At 34.6% G+C, this 22920-nt stretch overlaps 3 protein-coding genes across 4 annotated transcripts; 2 read left to right on the plus strand and 1 right to left on the minus strand.

Moving 5' to 3' along the window:
- Window positions 1-6924, minus strand: LOC106708040 (vacuolar protein sorting-associated protein 18 homolog). Its single transcript, XM_014499510.2, has 9 exons — window positions 6455-6924; window positions 5868-6199; window positions 3878-4189; window positions 2539-3794; window positions 2302-2471; window positions 1699-1850; window positions 1437-1502; window positions 769-934; window positions 1-334 (listed from the first exon to the last, which is right to left on the minus strand). Exons 1-9 carry the CDS (start codon window positions 6711-6713, stop codon window positions 99-101), a joined length of 2949 nt encoding a protein of 982 aa, XP_014354996.2. The 5' UTR covers window positions 6714-6924; the 3' UTR covers window positions 1-98.
- Window positions 6925-7236: 312 nt separating this feature from the next.
- Window positions 7237-12653, plus strand: LOC106707984 (short-chain specific acyl-CoA dehydrogenase, mitochondrial-like). Of its 2 annotated transcripts, none has more exons than XM_045679719.1 (9): window positions 7237-7582; window positions 8009-8178; window positions 10068-10326; window positions 10740-10901; window positions 11042-11108; window positions 11400-11551; window positions 11694-11785; window positions 12005-12204; window positions 12526-12653. In XM_045679719.1, the coding sequence occupies exons 1-9, from the start codon at window positions 7543-7545 to the stop codon at window positions 12617-12619; spliced, it is 1236 nt and encodes a 411-aa protein (XP_045535675.1). In that variant the 5' UTR covers window positions 7237-7542; the 3' UTR covers window positions 12620-12653. The 2 variants fall into 2 exon arrangements, with proteins under 2 accessions (XP_045535675.1, XP_045535676.1); XM_045679720.1 differs by having other exon boundaries at window positions 11412-11551.
- A 1797-nt stretch (window positions 12654-14450) lies between these two features.
- On the plus strand, window positions 14451-22406 carry LOC106708021 (toll-like receptor 3). The gene is made up of 8 exons (XM_014499475.2): window positions 14451-14648; window positions 14765-15168; window positions 18765-19223; window positions 19353-19620; window positions 20026-20409; window positions 20685-20866; window positions 21307-21421; window positions 22017-22406. Exons 2-8 carry the CDS (start codon window positions 14873-14875, stop codon window positions 22248-22250), a joined length of 1938 nt encoding a protein of 645 aa, XP_014354961.2. The 5' UTR covers window positions 14451-14648; window positions 14765-14872; the 3' UTR covers window positions 22251-22406.
- The last annotated feature ends 514 nt before the right edge of the window (window positions 22407-22920 follow it).

The raw sequence follows: 22920 nt of genomic DNA on the forward strand, positions 1-22920 counted from the left end.
TGCTATAGTGTTATGGCTGTCCATAAGCATCAGTAATCTTACCAAGAACAGCTCATTTATCTTCATCAGCACAGAATGTGAATTAATTTTCATTTTTCCTACTCCCATTCCTTCATCACTTTGTCCCAATCTTCGTCTGTGATGAAAGGTTTATCTATACATGCGATCATGTATTCACCACAGAAGATGCATTCACTAGCAACAATATCATCTATCTCGTTGCGGATGACCTCTCTGAGTGGCAGACCGCTGGCAGTCACCGCAGCCAGCTCAGCGCTAGACAACACTGACAGACGTCTCTGCAAGTCGCTCAGCTTGTTGCGACGTGCTGGACCTGTTCAAATTATCATCAGCTCACTATAAATCCTCACTAAGGGACTCACACTACCCTCAGTTAAGGGTGACTAGGCCATAGTCAACCACAGACAAATGCGGGTTGACTTCACACATATTTTTGAATTTTTCGCAGATCTTTGATTTCCTTCATCGTAAGAACGTAGGATAATATTGCACGAAGTTTGAAAACTATTAAATAGTTTTCATATTGAATATTGTAACCCTTTTTACAATGTTAAATTTTTAAATTGATAATCTCCCTTCCATGTACTACATTTCAAAAATAAAGGGAACAGTAAATGTGTGAACAGAGAATTAAGATTACCCTCCCCCTAAAATAATGACAAATTATCCATAAAACATTCACAGCGAGGTTCATAATAACTGTAGAGGGCGCTACAAGCTTGTACTCAATATTTATGTGTGACTTACTGAGTGTTGGCTGTATCTCTGTGAGCAGACAATCTGCGTGGAAGCGATGAGCGCAGGGAAACAGGTAGAAGGGGCGCAGCAGCAGCGCCAGTGCGCACGCGCAGCACGCGTCTGACACAGACACAACCACGCTGCGGTTGCGGAACGACTGGATCTCATCGCGAACCTAACACACAACAAACGTATGATGACCCCTAATAATTTGCCCCTCCTCCTTAAATTTGCCAACTTACTCCCCGTTTCGTGATCACCATAGTGTAGAATTAATGACACTAAAGGTCACTCTTAGTGACTACTTAACGAGTTAATGCAAAGTTAAAATTAAACTTTCAAATTCTAATTAAAACTGTGTAAAGCAGTGTTTCCCAAAGTGGGCGATAACGCCCCCAAGGGGGCGTTATGTAACCTAGGTGGGGGCGATAAGGGGCCCAAAAAATGGGGGGCATTGAAATTAATTAAAGTAATGAAATTGTGGTTTTTAAGTTTTAGGGCTGAATAAAAATTAGGGGCGCTCTGAAATATAATTGATTTTCAAAGGGGGCGGTGAAAGAAATAAGTTTGACAATCACTGGTGTAAAGTCTTATGTGTGTTTTGTTAATTTTTGCTTTGCTAAAAGCAACCCTCAAAATAAAAAAGAAATCTTTAATTGTATTGACTTTCTACTCACACATTCCGCTGATTTAGAAGCCTCTTCCATTTCCGCCTTCAGGTCTTCTATTTGTGTATTGTACTCCTGAAATACAAACAAAAAAAAATGCCATTTCTATGTAGTAATAACAATTCATTGCAGTAATTACAATTACAAATCAAATGTAGAGGAAAGGGAAGTCATACACCAGATCCAAATGGCTGGCAACGCATCTGCATTTCCTCTGGTGTTTGGTCCCTTTCCCCCAGTTTCCCCAACAAACCAAGAAAGGTTTCCTTACTTGAAGTGACTGACAAATGGGTTCTCTAAAATGATCTATGGTGACCACATCGCTGAAGAATGGCAGGATGTCTTCAATTTTGATGAGAGGACACTCTTGCAATAAACTCATCGCTTCCTTTAAGTCCTGGTTTTTCGTAATAACATGTTCAGCTGAAAGTAAAGTAACATCTTATTGTAAAAGAATCAGGTAAAACTTCTTTTTATCTTTAAAACAAAGATATAAATTTTAATAAATTTTTTATTCAGTACATATTTAGAATATAGCGTACTCTTTCTGATATCTCTCTCACTCATGTAACAAAATGTGCCTACACGTGATGCGTTTTTCAAAATAATATTCTAGTAATGAAATGGAATCTATTAAGTTTTACTTAAAAATAGATAATAAAGGTATAAGAACGATTTAGTACTTAGATTATTGCTGATATAGTGCTTTTCAAATATCTTGGCGGTCCAAGATCACCAGCGAGCTGCGTAATGCCCTGCCCCCGCATCTCGATACACTTAGAATTGTCTTAAAAAGTATAAACCAAGATATCTGAAAACTACTATACTAAAATACCCAATTAATATACTTTTATGTTAAACGATGACTACTTACCTATAGTGAGCCACAATCTCCGCTGCATCTCAGTGTCCTCTGGCATAGCGGCAACACTCTTGGCAAGTGGCACATCTACATCCAGCGCGCGCTCCACCGCCGCCTCCCACAGACCCAGCAGTGCTGACAGCTTCACACATGCTTCCGGCACATTCTTCTCACGACAAATCCTGACACATGTTTTAATTTAGACACTAATAACTTTACCATTTTCATTTTCTAATAGAAATACCTTACCTTAAAGCATAATGTACATCGAAGTTAACCATATCCAAGCTCTGTCCCTGTCTGGATAAATATCTCATCAATGCTGGCTTGTTCCTCTCGGCATACAGTGTTAATAAGTAATTATGTATCGCCTTGTCTTTCCCGTTAAAGTTCTGAACTATATACTCTAGATATCTTATAATTTCCAATACATGCTTATCATCGTTCTCGCAACCAAGGAAAGCTGGCAACAGTTTCGAAGGTGTCAAACTATGGCCTTGCGATATGAGAGCATCCACGGTGTGTTTTGGTGCTGCCTCCATTAGCATAGGTGCAAATTGATAGTACAAATCCGGTCTCCGTAACCCTTGCAAGATTTTCAAAGCCTCCAAGTACGATTTCTTGTAAATATTTTGCTCTATAACGTTCTCGTAATCTTCATTGATTATAGTCAATTTGATCAGATTGTGTTTGTCGCCATGAGAAGCCATTAAGTCGTATATAACCGATTTCACATGATGCATACAATTCATCACTTTAGGTTGTAAAAGAAACATTTCAAAGTCGCTTTGTATCTGACAGTATTCATCGGAATCTTCTTTCCCCTTCCGCCGTAAGAATCCAAGTTGAGACAGGTATAACTCTGTCATCCAAATAACGATCATTGAAATTAAAGTCTTATCGTCTTCATTGAGAGCATCTATTCGTTTGGCTAAATAAAATTTTAGAGCATTTGTTTGATTGACTTCTAAAAATTTGAGGCATACAGTTTCAAAACTACATTGCGTCTCGGCAAATATTTCGACGCTTTTCTCATATTCACCTCTAGAGAAGAGTAATTCTGCTTGTTTAACGTTTATTATGTCTATAAAAGCTGGATTATTGTGACAATACTGTTTAGCTAAATCGAATTCCTCCTTATCTGAATAAATTCTCCATACATTTCTTTCCTCGCGAATCACTTTGTACCTAAAGACAGCTTTATCGGTAACCGCCCAAATGGTCCTTCGAATCGGATCTTTGACGATGTTTTTTAATTTTCCATGAGCTTCCGAGTAAGTGTCTTGGTATACAAGTTCTTGGTTTAAAAGAGAAACTGCTTTAACTTTGTCAGAAAACATAAGAATAGCGTGGAATTCAGTTAACACAAAAGCTAACGGTGTCTTTTCGGCTGCGTCAGATTTTTCAGACACTAAGTCTTTTGTGTCTATCTTCTCTGCTGGATAATTTATCAGCTCGCCTTGAGTGAAGAGCGAATTTGAATTTTGTTGGGAAGTTGGATCCAACTGTAAATAATTACGTAAAATTTTATAGTTTTCTACTGTAGCTAGTATAATGTTAAAGGTGTTAGTATTATTCTAAAACTAACCTGTCCATAGAATATTCCAGGCTCCGTCAACCATGCAAAAGTTTTTGGAGTGTTATCTTTATCAAAGTAAAATTGAAGTTTAGAGTATTTCAATGTGGATGGAATCTCCTGGAATCCTGTCTCCGTTGTGGTTAGATATGAATAGAAAATTGTCTGCAGCGAAGGCTTGTTATCGGTGAACACAGCACTACCAATAAACTGGTAAAGTCTTGTTGGTGTTGTTACAAATATGAAATATTTTGTTGTATTGTTGATTCTATGAAATTGGATGCCAGTTATCGGTGTGTCAGTGCCTTTTCCAATATCGAAAATCTAAACAGAAATATTAATTACAATAATTATTAACAGAAAACAGCTTATTATTTAAACTAAATTTAGAATTAAAAAGTAGAAAACATTACCAATCCATCAACTTCCTTGCCTCCATAAAGGGGCAAGTAATTGGGCAGCTTGCATAAAAAAATATACAATAAATTAAGATGCACAAAAATTATTAGAGTAAAATATGTATTAGTCTTGAAAACTGACTACCAATGAAATAATTGAAGGGGATGTTTTAAATATTAGGTCCTTACATATGAAATTGGCGTTTTGTATGGGAGGAACAAAAAGTCGAATATTTTTTAATATAATATAAATAATTAATCAAAGTATGAACCATTATTTTCTATGCACTTTTGCCATCTCATAGGTAGTTCATTGATCCCTTTACTAAAAAAAACAGTCGGACGGGAATCAATAAAATCTTTGAAGGCGATTTGGACTGCCCCATCGGAGTTGAATTTATTCCCTTGCAAGAAGTTATCCAAATTTCGAAAAAAATGGTAATCTGTTGGAGCAAGGTCCGGGGAGTACGGAGGATGTCTTAGACTTTCCAATTGAAGCTCTTCTAATTTAGTAGCCGTCTGTTGCGCAGTGTGTGGTCTAGCGTTGTCGTGAAGCAGCAGTGGCGTGGAGCGATTGACCAGCCTAGATTGTTTAGCCGCTAGCTTTTCCATCATGGTTTGCAATTGCTGACAATAGACATCAGCCGTAATAGTCTGGCCAGATTTGAGAAAACTGTAATGAACAATACCGGCACTAGTCCACCAAACGCTTACAAGTAACTTTTTTGGGGTTAATTTTCGCTTGGGGCAGGATTTGGCTGGCTGGCCAGGATCCAACCATTGCGCTGAGCGCTTCCGATTATCGTAAAGAACCCATTTTTCATCACAGGTAATGATTCGGTTTAAAATACCTTCATTATTGTGCCGGTTTAGTAATGTAACGCAACAGTCGACGCGCGTTTGCCGGTTTGCTTCAGTCAATTCGTGAGGTACCCACCTTTCAAGCTTTTTAATCTTCCCAATTTGCTTCAAGTGAATTAAAACAGTTTTATCACTAACATCGCAGCCTGCCGCTAACTCGGACGTGGTTTGCGATGGATCCGCTTCCACAATAGCCTTCAACTCTTCATTATCAACTTGAGTCTCATGCCGTCCACGGGGCTTGTTCTGCAGATCGAAATTTCCAGAACGAAAACGTTGGAACCAAAAACGAACTGTGTTTTCTTTTGCAACACGACCGCCATACACATCATTCACCCTTCGAGTCGTTTCCGCAGCACTAGTGCCACGGCGGAACTCGTACTCGTAAATAATGCGATATTTTAAGTTTTCCATTTTGTAAAATGAGTGACGCAAACAGAAAAAAACAGAAGAAAAAAAACAAATGAATGACGGTCATCGAACCACAAATACATGAGTCTATAGCTGTACAAATTTGAATTTGGAATTCCTTACCAAAGAGGAGAAATTCGTGATTAAAGTGGCCAGTACGAAAAACGCCAATTTCATATGTAAGGACCTAATATAACTAATTTTTAAACTGTAATATTCAAACTTTATAGCAGCTTTATTAAGTATAACTACAAGTGCATATCTTCATAACTGTATAGCCACTGCATATTAAATTTCAGAACGATGTAAAGTTGGAGTGTTAATGTACATACTTGTCTCCAATACTGCTGACTGCCAGAAAACATTTTATCATTATCAGCTTCTAATTCTGTTTCGAGTAAATGTCCCTGTGATGTTCCCAATAGTATGGGCCCAGTAGTGGTAACTGATTTATTCTCATAATTCCAGCCAACTTCTGTTACTTCATAATTCCGTGACTTGCTAACAGATTTGGGCTTATTTCGGGAACGGTGCAGGTATATAAGTTCTGGATTTCCTTCCTTATTCCTTGCAGCGAATGCCAAAAGCAAGTGCTGTCCAAGAGGGTCCAGAAATATGTTAGACAGCTTTGTGTTAGGTTGTACAAATTTTGCATAGTGGATTTCTGAAATTAATTTATTATTTAGAACATTAGACATCAGACAACACATATGTGACTGAAGGAGAAAAATGTTGGAATTATAGAATTGATACTTAATGTCAACAATCTAAATCTTATTATTTTTATTTTTCTGTCTTTAAAGAAGAATTTTAGTACATTAACATTTGACAAATAACTAAAGCAACATGAATTTAAAAATAGTAAATAAACTATTTTTAAGTTTATGTCGTTTTTTTTTAATTTGGAAGAAAATCAGACCTTCATGCTGATCTGGCATTTTTAAATCCAATCTAAAAAGTTTTCCATTGGCCATAGCAAGTACGAGATAGTCGCTAGCCACAGCAACATGTGTGATGAGATCAGATGGGTTGAAGTTCATCTTTTGCTTTGAGAACATGGGCGTGTTGTCTTCCATTTGCATTGTTATATATCCTGACGATGTCATAGGTTCAGATACGGGTTCGGCTCTTTGTGAAATTTGTGAAGCTTGTTCCAGTTGATCGAAAATTGAAGTCATTTTATCGCTTTCCAATAATATAATATTAAATTAACTATGTAAGCCTTTTCGCACTTTAACTATTATCTAGTTAATGATTTAATTCAATTTCGGGTGCTGTATGCATTAGCACGAACACACTAATGTCGCAAAAGTAAACAGCAAAACATAAATTCGCAATATTAATTTCCCTTTGAAAAAATTAAGATTGATTTGACAATTTGCTGACTGACAACAGAAATATTAAAGCGTAACAAAGGGTCGACTATGATAATGAACGAAGTGAGAAATGTCAAATCAATTAATAAAATAATTCAACTCGAGGAAAACAGTTAAAATTGCGAATAAACACCGCAATTGTAAAATGTTTAAATCTTGGGAAATATACCTTAGTAGTATACTTTTGGATTGAAACCAAAAAACAAGGCTAAAAAAGACTACACATTTTTTTGGCAGCACACTGTTGCCACCAAAGTCATTGTCATCTGGATATGTCGTTGTCAAACACAAGTGACATATTTATATACACTCAAATATATGCAAATTATTTCGGCAATCGTCAAGTATCTATTTGGGTGGAATTCGTAGCTTTAGATAATATATGTAGTTTGATAAAAAATAGTCAGCATTTCTTGAAGTACATTCGTGTTAGATGTAGGGTTACTACATTATTTAAGATTAAACATATTCAAAATTAACATCACTTTGTTGCAAAAGTTTCTCTATTTGAGTTTTAAATATTTATAATATTCTGACCAGTAGCTTAACCTTGAATTTATCAGTATCGGTCACATATAATTTTGCAGTACAAGTCAAGTCATTCGCCTAAATTCACTAAACCAGCGTTATCATGGTATCCGGTGCGCTCTTTAAGTCTGTGAAAAGTTCTTGTAAGTTTTTTTTACCTTCTAAATATTGACAAATATTTACTTTAGAATTTACTTTTTTTTCAACCTATGGGTCACGTTAGGCAAATGGATTTTGGAGCCAATTTAGGCATTGGTATCTCTCTCTGAAGTGGTCACATCACAGTGTAATAGAGCTTGAAAAACACTGTTTTACTTGAATTTTTTTCTTCAGAACCACTTATAAGCTTCAGATACATTTGTGTTTGTAATTATTTAAAATAAATTAATTTTTGTTAATCCTGTTTCTAATATGAAATATTCTTTATGAGTAAAACATTTTATTACCTACCTCCATTAAAAAAACCTCTTACTTTGAACTATCAAAACTCTCTCTCCTTCACTACTCTTCTCAGAAAGCTGTATGGTTAATAATTGATAGATCATTAATATTTATTAACTTGTTCATAGTGTCATTGGTACAATGTGCAAAGACATCTGTATCCAGAGTGAGAACATTCACAAGTGTATTGAACGATCAGCAACGTGAAATTCAGGAATTAGCAAAGCAATTTTCAGATGAACAGCTCAAGCCAAATGCTAGGAAATTAGATTTGGAAGCGAGATTCCCCTTTGACCAGGTAAACTTTATTTAAACTCTATTTGAAATATCCCAATGGGTTGATTTGTTTTAATTATTAAGATTTTATATAATTGTTTTATGTCCTAATACATAAAAATGTAGTAGATAAATAGTTAGTCCAATAAAAAGCTAATATTTATTGTATTAATTAAAAATGGTTAATGTTTGTAATTTATTCCTATTTAGGAATCTAAACACTGGACAGGTTACAGTTGAAATTTATTTTGACGCAATGCAATTGCCAATTGCAAAGAGCAGTATTAGTTTTATCTGTAAACAGAGATACTGATGGATACAATGATATCCAGTATTTTCAATTCTCAACTTTCTGATAACCTTTACATAACATTTCTTGTATTGATCTGAGTTATCTGATGATAAATATAATATCTTAATATTACTGTAATAAACATAAAAATAAATATCTTAATGTGGTTCTCATTGTTTAGTTGACATAATTTTGTAGTACTGTAAAAAAGTATGAGTATTTAAAATTTATTTTTAAGGTTAACTTATCCTATCTAATAATAAACATGATAAATAAAATTACCACCAATGTAAGATATTCAGTTTATGTTAAACATGTTTATAATTTGCTTGGTTAGTTAGTAGTCAGAAGCAAGGGCTATGGTTTCCTCAAATCTACACTTAGCGTAATTTGCTAGGTTAAAAAAATTATTACATATAGTGCATAATATAGATGAATCTATTGACACACCTTATATAAGATTAGATTTAATGTTAAAAGCGTCTAATATGATAATTATGTCTTATGTTTCTTTTATTAATTTCGTCATTCATTTGTACAATTGAAATTCGTATTAGCTTATCAGTGAGCGTGGTATCTTGCGGCCGATTGATAAAAACAGCGGCACTGTTACGTCTCATACATTTCGTTTACATTTTTTACACATATAAAGTTTATGATTATGTAGTCTTGCAAGTTTCACTACAATTGTATAACATAGATACATCATACGCGTAATATTAAATCTTACTTATGTAATGAATGCGATAGTTTAGATCAGGGATTTCCAAAGGGGTCGATAATCGATCCCAATATCGAATTTAAAGCATTGCTAATTCTCACTCTGTCTTCTTCTTTGTCTGTCTGTGACCTAAGTCAGAATGAATAATAATAATTGATCTTAAAAGTAGGTAATTTGGCCATGGGGGTCTGTGGTAACAGTTCATTTTGGATAAGGGGGTCCACTTGTCTGGTTTAGATGGATGGATGTTTGTTAGAAGGAAACTCTCGATCTTGTTAAAAGGCTTACTTATTAAGTTTTTTTAAAAATTCCGCGTGGACGGAGACCCAGGCGACAGCTAGTTGTAATATAAGGAAATAAATATAAAAACAATGAAAATCGATTAGACTTACAAGCTATCATCAATCAATCTAGATAATGAAGGTACTAGCTATTACTGAAATAGCGCTTTATTAAAAAAAGGTATAATATGCCCGCGTTCGTCAGCTTCTCGTCAAGTTCTGGAGATTACCCGAAACAAACGCTGCCCTGCGGACAGACATGCATACATAATAGAAGTACAAAGATTTAAAAAATTAGATTCTCATTATCAGCTACACAAATCTATCCATATTCTATCTTTTTTTGTAAAACTATCTAAAGTGGAAGACATTTGTATTGTTTTCTTTTTATAACGTTCAAACTGTTTGGTCAAAATTACTGTTTGGTTACCGAGACTTAAAAACTTGATAGGATTTGTGAGTGTAGGACGGTGATGAAATAATCTCTAGAAGAAAAAAAACCATTCCTCTCCAAGAAAATGTCTTGGAGTAAATTACGCAATTACTTTATTGTAAAAGTTTCACCATAATTTAAATAGATCAATACTAATTTTAATTTTATCCTAATTAATTCATAGATCAAACGCCTCACTGACATGGGCTTTATGGGCATGACAGTGGAAGAGGCGTACGGAGGTCGAGAGCTCGACTACCTATCGGTGGCCGTAGCAGTCGAGGAGCTGTCCCGGGGCTGCGCCAGCACCGGCATGATTATGAGCCTCCATAACTTCCTCTATGCTAACCTGGTCAATGAAAAAGGCACACCGCAACAGAAGGAAATATTTCTATGTGATTTTACTAGGGGATCCATCGGATGTTTCGCACTAAGTGAACCGGGTAAAGTATTTTAAGTTCATATAAATAGGATTGTTTAGATTTAGACTGTTTTTTTTTTTTGAAGATGTCTTCGTATTGTCTCTTACTCTCGTATCTCTTACGTGATTCGCTTATCGGGACAGACATGTCATTTTGACAGCATTAAGTCGTGGTTTTATAACATTTATTGATATATTACTCATGTTAAACTTAAATGTTAGACGTTATTACATTAACTTGAGAGTCATGTGATGTTATCAAATTTAAGTAACTTTAAGTTTAGCTTGTACAGAAAATATAAAAGGTACAAAATACGAACCGACGACGACGAATTGTACATAAACTTCAAATTAAATCTTAGAGTTGTATTTAAATATTTGCGTGTTATCCATTTTCTTCCCTTTTTACGACTTCAACCTTAACGTAATTTACAGACGCAGGCAGTGACGTAGCCAGTATAAAAACTACAGCGACCTTCGATGGTGACCACGTGATTTTGAATGGCAAGAAGAGCTGGGTATCTTCTGCTATTGAGGGATCTGCGCTCATTGTGTTTGCTACTGTAGACCCTGAGCTACGACACAAAGGACTAGCGTGTAAGTCAAATTGGGATAAGTTTTCTTCTGATTTATGCTCCACTAACGGGTAGGTAATATTTCTCACTTTTTCTATCTTTTTGTAGCTTATACGACTACTGATTTGTATGGATATATTTTAGAATGTTTTTTTTTTTTAGGTTTCCTCGTTCCAATGGACGCAGAAGGAGTATTCAGAGGGAAGAAACAACCCCTGATGAGTGTCAGGTGTGAATGTCATAAATGTTTAGTGTAACTAAAATTCTATGAATCTTTAACTATTTTTCCTCCATTTATTCACTTCGTTAAAAATATGTTTTTATTATTTGCCATTTACAACTGTATAAGATGACTTAAAACATAAAAGTAAATTAGCGAAGTTTCTTTTTTTAATGAAAATAGTTCCTACGATTGACATTCGGACTAATAAATGCCACTTGGGCTTTTCAACATTTCGCCTTCAGCTAGGAAATGTATCAAAATGAGTTTGTAAAGGGAGCTTATAAAGCAGAGATAAAGCGAATTTGACAGGGCCGTGACGGCGTGTGACGTCACATTCGAGGAGGTGCGGATACCTAAGACCTACATGGTTGGTCAGGTAGGCGAAGGATTCAAAATCGCAATGGAACAGTTGGACCAAGCGAGGATAGGCATCGCCGCCCACGCTGTGGGTAAGATACTTTATAATCCAAGAATTCTCCTATTTACAGAAAAATATAAGTATTACCTTGTCTATGAAGAGGCTTAAAATAAAGAGGGCAAAATGTTATTAATTATTAGAAAATTATATATGTTTTAAAATTATGTTTTCAGGTATAGCCCAAGCGGCTCTGGACACTGCTATTGATTATGCCAAGGAAAGGGAAGCTTTTGGTAAAAAGCTGACAAGGCTATCTTCAGTTAAGGTAAGATAAGTTACCAAAACAGTAATCTTCAATAAATCTTTTATCTAGCAATTAATATAACAAGAGATAGCAGTGCAAGGAAATATTTATTAACTCTTAGAAAACAAATAACAAACAACTCACTCCAGATTTCCATAAGAGATTTAGGGCTTTAAAAATGTCAATTTTCATTCTAATTTAGAATGTTTCAATATTTTACTTTATTTTTAACATGTGAAGGATCGTCTGACCGAGATGAGTATAATGACGGAGACTGCTCGACTGCTGACGTACCGAGCAGCGACGCAAGTCAGCACCAAGAACAGTTCAATGGCGAAGTACGTCGCGGGCAAGAACGCTACTGCCGTCGCCGACCATTGTGTACAGATACTCGGTGGTCGCGGACTTGCCACCACGCACAACGCCGAGAGGCATTACAGGTATGTTACGTTACCATTGTCTATCATTAGCTTGTACAATGAATGGTTCGTGTAGTATTTCTCTCATTACAGAACACTTTTCCTCTTTCAGTAAACTGTTGGTCCTTTTTGAAAAAAATAAGCCATTGAATTTACCATTCAAAGATTTTTTTATTCTTGTAGCCGACCTATTTTATTACCAAATCTTAAATATAATGCAGATTTATAATAATACAAAACGTCCTAATTTACCCTGAATTTTGGAGTTTTTCTATGCTTTAATTATTTTTTGTCAATATTTTAGTTAGAAACCTAGTAAATGCTTTTTGAATATTTCAACAGGGATGCAAGAGGTACGCAGATATACGGAGGAGTGACGGACATACAGAAGCGTCTCGTCGGCCATTACCTGCTGAAGGAACACGACGCTCTCTGATGACGTCACGAAACTACTGCAGCTAGTCTAAGTTCTTCGAGGCCAAACTGTATCTACAATAAGTACATATCTTTAAGGTTAAATATAGTTTTAAAAAAAAATATTTAAATAACACATCGAAACTAACGCACTCAAAATTAGTAGGCGTTTGGATAATCTGGGCTGAATATCACAAACTGAACTCACCGAAAGATTTTTTTTAATTACTTCAAATTATTTGTTTATATTAATTACACAGTTAAAGCGATTCGATCGGCAAAATGAGACAATATATTTAAAAATATTTCGAGAAGAAAAAAAAATCATATTTTATTATTATTTTCGTATGCTACATCGAATTATTAAGTATTGTAGGAATAAAGTAATTGATGTAAGTTAGTCTTTGAGACTGAGTAGCATTTATTGTGTTTCAGAACATAATATGTACTTAACAAATTACCATTCCATACATAATACATTTTATAAAACCTATTTATATTATTTTTTTGTATAAATAAAAATGTTTTAAAGATTTTTTTCGTATTAATTTCTGTTTTTATTTTAAATTGTTATCTTTTGTATAAAATATTTGATATTAAAAACTAGGTTTTATCCACTGACATCTAAACTCAGCGCTTTTTCAAATACACAATTTTCTATTAAAACACAAAGAATATCGTAAACATTATAATTTTTTGTTTTTTTTTATAACAAAAAAAAAACTGAAATTGTCCGCTGTAATTATGTTAGAACTTAAATAGTATATAAGCAACTTGCAGAATATCTTTGTAACAAATTGCGAATAACTAAATAATCAAATGAACAAATAATAATCAATGTTATATTTATATTGTTATTTTGTTATATCTTTGTTTAGAAGTCAAATATATTTTTGTAATAATATGAAGTTTTATTTAATCGCATAATTGAAGACATAATTATCTATTTACATTAAAAGTAGCGTAACGGAGTTTTTTTTAAGTCATAATAAATTAAAGCGTTTTGTATGGAAGTAATACATAAATATACATAGAATACAGTATAAAAATGTACCACAAATAGTTGATTTTTGGAATTATATTAGTGTTGTAGTGTTTAATCATTAAAAATCACTTGAAATAGATAAAGTGCGATTAGAAATTAATGTGTAAAATCAATAGAGATAACTTACACATGTCCGTTGGTTGCGCAAACTCCCGTTCATGTACAGTTAACATAAAAAGTAAGTTTCATTTTAACTAAGTCACCACTGTCCTAAGATCTATATCCAACAATATTAACATCTTAATTTTTTCATTTGTTAGGTTATATTATTATGAAAATCTATACAAAAGTTTGAGAACTGAAACATACAAACATTTTAATAGCTTTGTATTAAAATACATAAATGCATAATAAGTCCGATGTACTTTTGTTGCTAACTGTACTACCTTGCTACGTGCACTATCTATTTTTTATTGTCACCCGCATCAATGAAAACACATTTCAAGATGCACTGGTACAAAACAATATTTTTTTTTCTATTCAAAAAACAGGAAAAGCTTTACAATGTTTTTATAGGTTATAAAAATCAAATGGATATCCTGATGGTCTAATTTTAAACATGCTTAATAAAGAAAAAAAGTATTTTAAACCTGTAAAAAAAGGATTATTTATGAATAAAACAAAATGACATTACATTATATTTGGTCAATTGCCTAAACAAGAACTGCCAAATAATAATTTCATCGTTTTATATTCATTTTGCAGCGCCTACGACATATTATACTAATAAAGTATAAGGCGTAGGTACAATGTGTTCGAATAACCGCTTAGTCATAGATACTTAATCTCTGAGTATTCTTCAGTCGGTATTATCTTATATAACGTTAATTTGTTAGACGTTTAACAATTCGATTAATTGTGGTTTTTATTGTTATTAAAATGGCCTTGACTCTAATAAAATAGAGCAATAAATGAGTGCTTGAGGTATAAAAACTTTAGATTTTCCATTTGTTCGATCGAAAATGAAACGCATAGTTGTTTGTACCAAGTGTGATAATTCGATGCGGTATGTAGATAAATAATAGGTTATTGGTTTTCTGTGAATTTACTAAATCTAGATTTAATTATGCTTACCATTTTGTAATGTAATCCGCTACTATCTTTACTCTGCGTCATTTTCAGCGTACACACATCACCAATGCTGCGATAATATGTTGATAAAGAATTTTATCATTTCACCTCGATAAGACGACGAATGTAGATGTATAGGAGTCGCGCTCGCGGTTCAAAATGCGCGCCATAATAATTTTGACGTTTAACTTTTTAATTTTGAATGTCAACGGTCAAGAGGTCGAAGCGGACGGTGTTACGGAGGAAGTGCAAAAATTAATAAAATTGTGTTCGTTTTGTACGTGCAGTGAAATACCAGATATCGACGGTACTCATTTAGTGTTCAATATATTGTGTTCTGAGTTGGATAGGATACAGAATGTCGCAGATTTGGATAAGATTCAATGGCCGGAGAACCCCAATGGATTGAAAATTTCCGCCGCTTTTGAAGGTTTGGGACTCAACACACTTGGCAGGTATGTTATATTAATAAAATTTAATTAAGCAGTAAATTATTAAAAATGTATTATTTAGAAGATGGAGATGATAATGCATTACGTGGGTTTTACACTGTCATAAATACAGATTAACTGATAGACCTTGATGCCTTATCATTATTTACATAAAACCTTACACTTTTAAAGCCCTAATTACAGAGAAAATATTGCTGTGGAAAATACAACGTTGACTCCTTCGACGTAACATTATTAGGCAACAATTAACAGTAAAGTAAATATCTAAAATAGCGTTACTAAGATAAAATCTTTGCTTTTGAAGCAAATATTGACAACAAATATCTTTCCACAAAGTAAGACTCACTGCGGCTTCCTAAACCAAATTTTAATGTTAAATATTAGATGATGACTAATCGTAGGAGATTTAGGTAAACATCGTGGAATATTTATTATTATTTTAACAGTCCTGAAGTAATTTTTCATATATTTATATTTTAAAAATAATGACGCAAATGTTAGGGTTGTCCACAAAACTTTGAATAGTAATAAAAAAATCATACTTTATCGTGTTATAATTTTCAATATCACATCTAATTAATTCCCGATCCCTTTAAATAATAATTTATTCACTGTATTCATATATATTTTGTATTAAATGTAATTATTTACGAAATATTGTCATGAAGTTTACCGGGAAGTATAAATAATATGAATCAATAGTAGCATCATAGTACTGCGTAATGTAATGCACTTCGATACAAAATATGAGCACTTATCAAAGTATTCACGAGAACCTTTATCTCTGAGTATCAACCGACCCTTTGTTTACTTTGTTCAAAGCAAACGCCTTTGCCATTGAAACAATGTACCTAGTTATCGATTTTAAAAAGTTGTCGGCGTATCCGCCAAAGTCAAATGACTGGTTGACTTTTTCAGCCAAGCGAAGCGTCACTGTCGATGGTTGTGAGGGCGGCCATTGAACAGTGTTGTTCGAGACGGCGCCCGCGCACCACGCTTGCGACGAATCGCTTAGCATCTAATTAACAATTAAAATCTAGCGCTTAATTAAGTTGATCTCGCATTGGTTAGACACTACAGTGTTCATTCCACTGTGTATTTTTGGTTACCTAACTTTTATTAAACAACTGCGATTGCAACAAGGACTCGTGATCTGTTCACGCCCACCTGCCGACATACCCGCTTTTATACTCGCACAATATGATTTCTGATGAAGGCCCTCCTGCCCCTTCATCAGAAGTGGGATAGGCCTTTCAGCCCACTATCTGCTTTCCAAATTACTTCATAAGAGGGTGAAAAAGAAAAAACGGCCGTTAATCAAATCTCTTGCGTTTTTAATTAAAATTTGCTCGGGATGCGTAACCGGTTTAGATCGCGTAGCAGGTCGGAAGGTAGTCCACCTCTGCGAAGAAACGAGTCTCGCAAGAGGAGGCGTTGTGCCGATCGTAATAGGGATACGTCTACATCTAGTGATAGTGGTAGTGAACGATCTTCGGTGCATAGTCGAAAACGTTATCCGAGTCAGAGCCATTTATGTTAGATGACTTGTTCTGGATGCCTTGCAGATTGTGGTAAGACGAATATTGTCGTCCGAGTCAGAGCCATTTATGTTGGATGACTTGTTCTGGATGCCTTGCAGATTGTGGTAAGACGAATATTGTCGTCCGAGTCAGAGCCATTTATGTTGGATGACTTGTCCTGGATGCCTTGCAGATTGTGGTAAGACGAATATTGTCGTCCGAGTCAGAGCCATTTATGTTGGATGACTTGTTCTGGATGCCTTGCAGATTGTGGTAAGACGAATATTGTCGTCCGAGTCAGAGCCATTTATGTTGGATGACTTGTTCTGGATGCCTTGCAGATTGTGTTAAAACGAATATTGTCGTCCGGGTCACATCCACCAAAGGATTGACGTGTCCAATAGTACCGATTGTGAACAGTTAACCTACATGCTGTTTAGTGACAAGGCGGTGTCATCTGACTTAATTGTTACGAGACGCTCGCCTTAAGTCTTAAGTATCATATCAGGATTGTAATGAGTAGTCCGTCAGGATGCCGAACGGAATAGGTACAACTGCAGTTCATTGTTTCAGAGAATCGCCCGAGGACGGTCGAATGTCAGTCCGGCCGTGTCGGCGTATCCGCCAAAGTCAAATGACTGGTTGACTTTTTCAGCCAAGCGAAGCGTCACTGTCGATGGTTGTGAGGGCGGCCATTGAACAGTGTTGTTCGAGACGGCGCCCGCGCACCACGCTTGCGACGAATCGCTTAGCATCTAATTAACAATTAAAATCTAGCGCTTAATTAAGTTGATCTCGCATTGGTTAGACACTACAGTGTTCATTCCACTGTGTATTTTTGGTTACCTAACTTTTATTAAACAACTGCGATTGCAACAAGGACTCGTGATCTGTTCACGCCCACCTGCCGACATACCCGCTTTTATACTCGCACAATATGATTTCTGATGAAGGCCCTCCTGCCCCTTCAAAGTAATTAAAACGTAAATAAATAAACGATACAATTTTTTTGAAAATCGCCTATTTTTTTTCCTGCAACGTGTTGCTATCTTTGTTTTTCTAAATTTATAATATATTACAATGAAAGGGATGACAATATGATGTTTAGTCAGTGAAAACTCATTGTTGCCAGCAGAAATTTCACGTTTTTATTCGATAGAGTTTTACCCAAAACCAAGTTTACTGAAGTTCTTTTCATTGTGTTATCCAACATTAAAAAAAAGATTGGCAATAATTAACTCAAGGAATCCTATTTAAGAGATCACAACAGCCGGTTTCCAGTTCATAAAGACCTGTACAAAAATAATTGAAATCTCTGTTTTTCTCAAAGATAATAAAAGGGAAACATAAATATAAATAAGACAGGTGATACTAACGCAATACGCCTATGTTATATACTTACGTCAAAAAAAAAACTATAGACTTATCACACGCACCTTGTTACTAATTGTTGTGAAGGTCGTTGTCCGTGTTATCGTCCACACCAGCCCCCATCAATCATCGCGACGAACTGTGCCGGAGATGTTTGTCTTGCAGATCTTTGTCAAAGGAAGCCATCTTATCGATTGTATTTTGTTTTACATAAATAATTCGATACATCACTATGCTAGAATTTGCACCTAATTCTAGCACATTTTCTCGTCCTAGTTATTATTACATACATGCTTTGTTATGGGTATAAATCAACCGAAGTTACAAATCGTTAAACAAGAAAACTACGAAGTTAAGGAATAAACGAGATTATTAACTACTAGCTGTCGCCCGCGCGGAATTAAAAAAACGTAATAAGTAGCCTATATGTTCTTCCAGACTATGTCAAATCTGTGCCGAATTTCATCAAGATCCGTTGAGCCATTTCGGAGATACCTTCAAACAAACATCCATCCATCCAACTAAACATTCGCATTTACAATATTAATAAGATTTCTCAGGTGTTAGAGCCTGAGTATTCGATACTTACCAAGAGTTATGTAATTGTCAGTAAGGGAGTCCTTAATGTAGATTTAGTACAAGAAATCGCACTTTATCTTGTATCTTACTTTTTCTTTTCAATGATTAACATTATTTCTAAACTTTCAGATTACCTCCAAATGCACAAGTGGAAAGTCTTAGGTTTAGTAATAACGCAATTAAGACGTATTGGCCGGATCCTTTTAATGATGTACCCAATCTGAAAAGGCTATCGTTCTCACAAAACGAGCTAATGGAAATAACACCAGATCTATTCACGAATATAGAACATTTAGAGGAACTGGATTTATCGTACAACAAGTTAACAGATTTCAATGTATTAGATTTTAAGTTTTTACATAATTTAAAGAGATTGAATTTACAAAGTAATCTTATAAAGAAGATGCCCATCGAAGTTTTGAGCCCAATGATTTTGTTGGAGGATTTAGATTTAAGCAAGAACGGAATTTACGATCTTTTGCTACAAAAGAGTGAGAGCGAGCCATTTAAAGTTGTTAAAAGATTGAGTTTAAGCGGGAATAGAATAAGATCCGTGACCAAGGAGTCATTTCCTCTAAATAATAGTATGTAAGTGGTTTGGTTATGCCTATTTTATTTTGCTTTGTGTCGTTGTAAAATAGCTCTTATTACGATTGATTAAAGCTTATATTCTTATATAAGTGTCCAAATATATTTATACGGTTATTACTTTTACAGTGAACTTCTAGACTTATCAAACAATGTGATAGAGATCGTAGAAGAGAACGCATTTATCACTTGCGTCAATTTGAGAGAATTGAACCTTGGGCAGAACAACATAACGTTCACTTTCGCACTGCCGCCATCACTGCAGATTGCCATATTGAAAATCAACACTTTATACCACTGGCCCACATTTCCTGGCGGCATCACTTACATAGATATTTCTTACAATAGATTATCGGATATGTATAACGAAAATCAAGTTGAGTTTGATAATTTAGAGGTAAGTTATGATAAAATATTGGACCTAAGGAATTTTAAAATTTGACATAATATTTTTTGTGCTGGCAACACAAATTCACATAAAGGACTGCGGCGAAAGTACTGATAAATAAACTTACGTAAACAAATAAACGATAAATTTATTTGTGCATTATAAATAAGTTTATCTGTTATTTATCTTATAAAGGTATTTATATAGTTAGATAAAATTACATATTTCTCATGAAATTTAGTACTACAGTAGATATTGCTTAGAGCAGTAGCATTTATTGTGAAATTTATAAGTAAATGTATTTATGCCCTTATTTTTAGAAGTAAGACGGAAGTCATATAAATATTAACTTAGCCTTTAGATTACTTTGTATATTAAAAAAGGTTTTATTAATCATGTTGCTTTAACTTACAGATTCTTAATATAGGAGGTAATCAAATAAAAGATATAAATATAGAAAACAAACTACCAAAGTTATACAGTTTAGACATATCTTACAACTTAATAAAAGAAATACCAAAATGTTTAAACAGTCAGATATTACCGAAATTGGAGGAATTGCGTTTAGATGGCAACCCTATAGAGGACATTTATTTTAAAAACATTCTATCGTTGAAGAATTTATACTTGAACGATATGCACAAGTTGGTGATTGTAAAGGATAAAGCTTTCAGTAATGTTATTGGTAGAGGTGATGAAACTACGAACGAAAGAAATTGTTTTTACTTGTACATGTCCAGCTGCGGTTCTTTGAGTGAAATACAAGAGGGCGCTTTTGATGCGACATCGTTGTGTATGGTAAGTACGCTAAGTAAGCTGCATCTTAAAATGTTAATAGCACAGCTAGAACTAGGAACTAACAACCGCAGAACTAATCAGTTTTTCATAAATGTAGGGTTGACAGAAAAGGTAAAAATTTCAAAATTGTAATTTTTTTCTTTCATACAATTCTTTCGAATTGAGAGACCTTACTGTTCCCTTATATAAACAAACAAATCAAAGCTCAATTACACAGTTAAGAATTCTTCTAAATACTTTATAATGATGTTCAATCTTGAATCACATTTTTCCAGATCGACATAAGCAAAAACAATTTGACCCGACTGTCGAAGGACCTGCTCGATTGGCGGTCGCTAAACGAGGGCGCAGATCTGCAGTATAACCCTTGGGAGTGCTCCTGCCCGCTGCAGTGGGTGCTGGATGATCTCCTGCCGATACTGTATAAAAGCAACTCGAGACTGCTCACTGAACTCAGGTAGGAAACTTCGTTAGTATAGTGAGTATATGGAATTTCAAAACTGTTTTTCGTGCGTATGTACGTTTGTTTATCCATATGTAAATTCCATTGTTAAGGCTTAGAGCCTCATAAACTCGGACCTAGCAGTTGAAATAGCTTGTGGGCCAGATTGCTTGGAGAAACAATAAGTCACTATGGAAGGAATACAAAGTCCCGATTGCTTGCTGTTTGGAGGTCATCTTTAAAAGTGTGACGTCATTGCTTTAAAATTCCCCCGAATTCTATATCGTAGCAAAATCAAGCTAAGACATAATTTTTAACCGTGAAATTCCACTGTCGTAACTTGTATTAACATATATTGATGTTTCTCTTTTAAGTGTAGGAAAGGGATGTCTATATGTTTTTAAACACGTATTGACATACAGTGGAAACACACTTATAACAAGCTAGTATTGCAGATGTGGGTCGCCGCGGGGCTACGAGGGGCTGCGGCTGGTGCACTGGTACAACTGGACGGAGCCCGCCATGTGCAGCGACATGATGATGCGCGCGGGACCACACGGCACTTACATCGTAAGTACAATGCTTTACTTCCAACAATATCTTTAACACCTTAAGGCGAGTGAACTTATGGTAGTTTTCAGATATCTTGGAGGCTCTTAACTTCTTTCAAGTCGCTGCTCAGAACATAATGTTAGGTGTTTATTTTATATGACCTTGGGTTTGGGTCACGACAGTATTCGAAAATAAACACACGCAATCATTATCTAAAATATCTACTAATGTATTATTTTAAAAGTAAATTATTTATTAACTTATATAGAAACGGCTAAAACACTCACGTATATATTTTATATCCGACTGGTATTATTTCGCGGACGCGGCCCGTCGCTCACAAGTGAGCCCACGCCCACTCACCCTGATGAAGGGCCCCCTAAGGGCTCGAAACTAGTCGGTGACGACACCGGATATATATACGTGAGTGTTTTAACCGTTTCTATATAAGTTAATGATAATGTCTCACGAAAGATTGAATAATTTAAATTATTTATCACTTCAAGTTATCTTTTTTAACACGAATTTACATATAATTTACGTGGTTACTTGAAATTCACAGAAGGATTTTTGTTTTGTAAAATACCACTAATATCTGTATTTCTTATTTCAGTTACAACCGTCAACGGACTCGGGTCCCAAGTTCAATTATTTAATAATAATATTAGTTGCGTGCATCACTGTAGCGTTGTTGATAGCGATCGCACTGTTCGTATACTTGATGCGCAACAGACGGCGACACAAACTGCGACAGGCAGCGCTCAAACGTAAGCGACAAACTGCCGCAGATGTTAAAAACAGCAATGGATTGCAAAAAGAAAAGTTCGGATCGTTTAATAAAGCTTAAGTTAAGCTCAAAATTGTATTACAAAGGATTTTTAATGGGCTTTCTATTGCCAACATTTTATATAAAAACATATTGTTTTTCCTCTCACTCTGATATAACTATATGTTTTTCTACATGTGTTTCGGCATAGAAAATCTACGGTAATATAATATTTTTCAAATATCTTGGCTACTTAGGACGTGTCGAGTTGCTGCGCAGAACATATTGTTAGGTGCTCAGCTTAAGTTCAAGATACTTGAAAAATACTAAAACTAGCGGATAAAATGAAGTCGAGTTGTGTGCAATACGAAAATATGTGAAAAATAAGTAAATAAAAAATTTTATTTACAAAAGAGTGAATGGATAACCAAATTACTATATTAATAAAGAATCTTGTGATTTTTCTTTAATCTAGGATAATTATAAGTGATAATTTATTTTAATGTTAAATATTAAAAAAAAAATAAATCATTAAATTTCGTGAAAAAAGTTTTTTTAAGTTCATTCAGTTTTAAAAAATATCGCAGCCTGATATTTTACAGTATTATATTACAGATTTATTAAAAGTAGTGTTAAAAAAGTTCTGTAGGATTATTTTATATTCTGAATTGCTGTATGTACAATAAAGTTGTAAAGAGTGAATTTATGTTTAGCCATAACTTGCCTATATTAAAGTATTAGATCATTTTTA

This window comes from Papilio machaon, chromosome 10 (genome assembly GCF_912999745.1).
Source record: "Papilio machaon chromosome 10, ilPapMach1.1, whole genome shotgun sequence".
NCBI lineage: Eukaryota > Metazoa > Arthropoda > Insecta > Lepidoptera > Papilionidae > Papilio > Papilio machaon.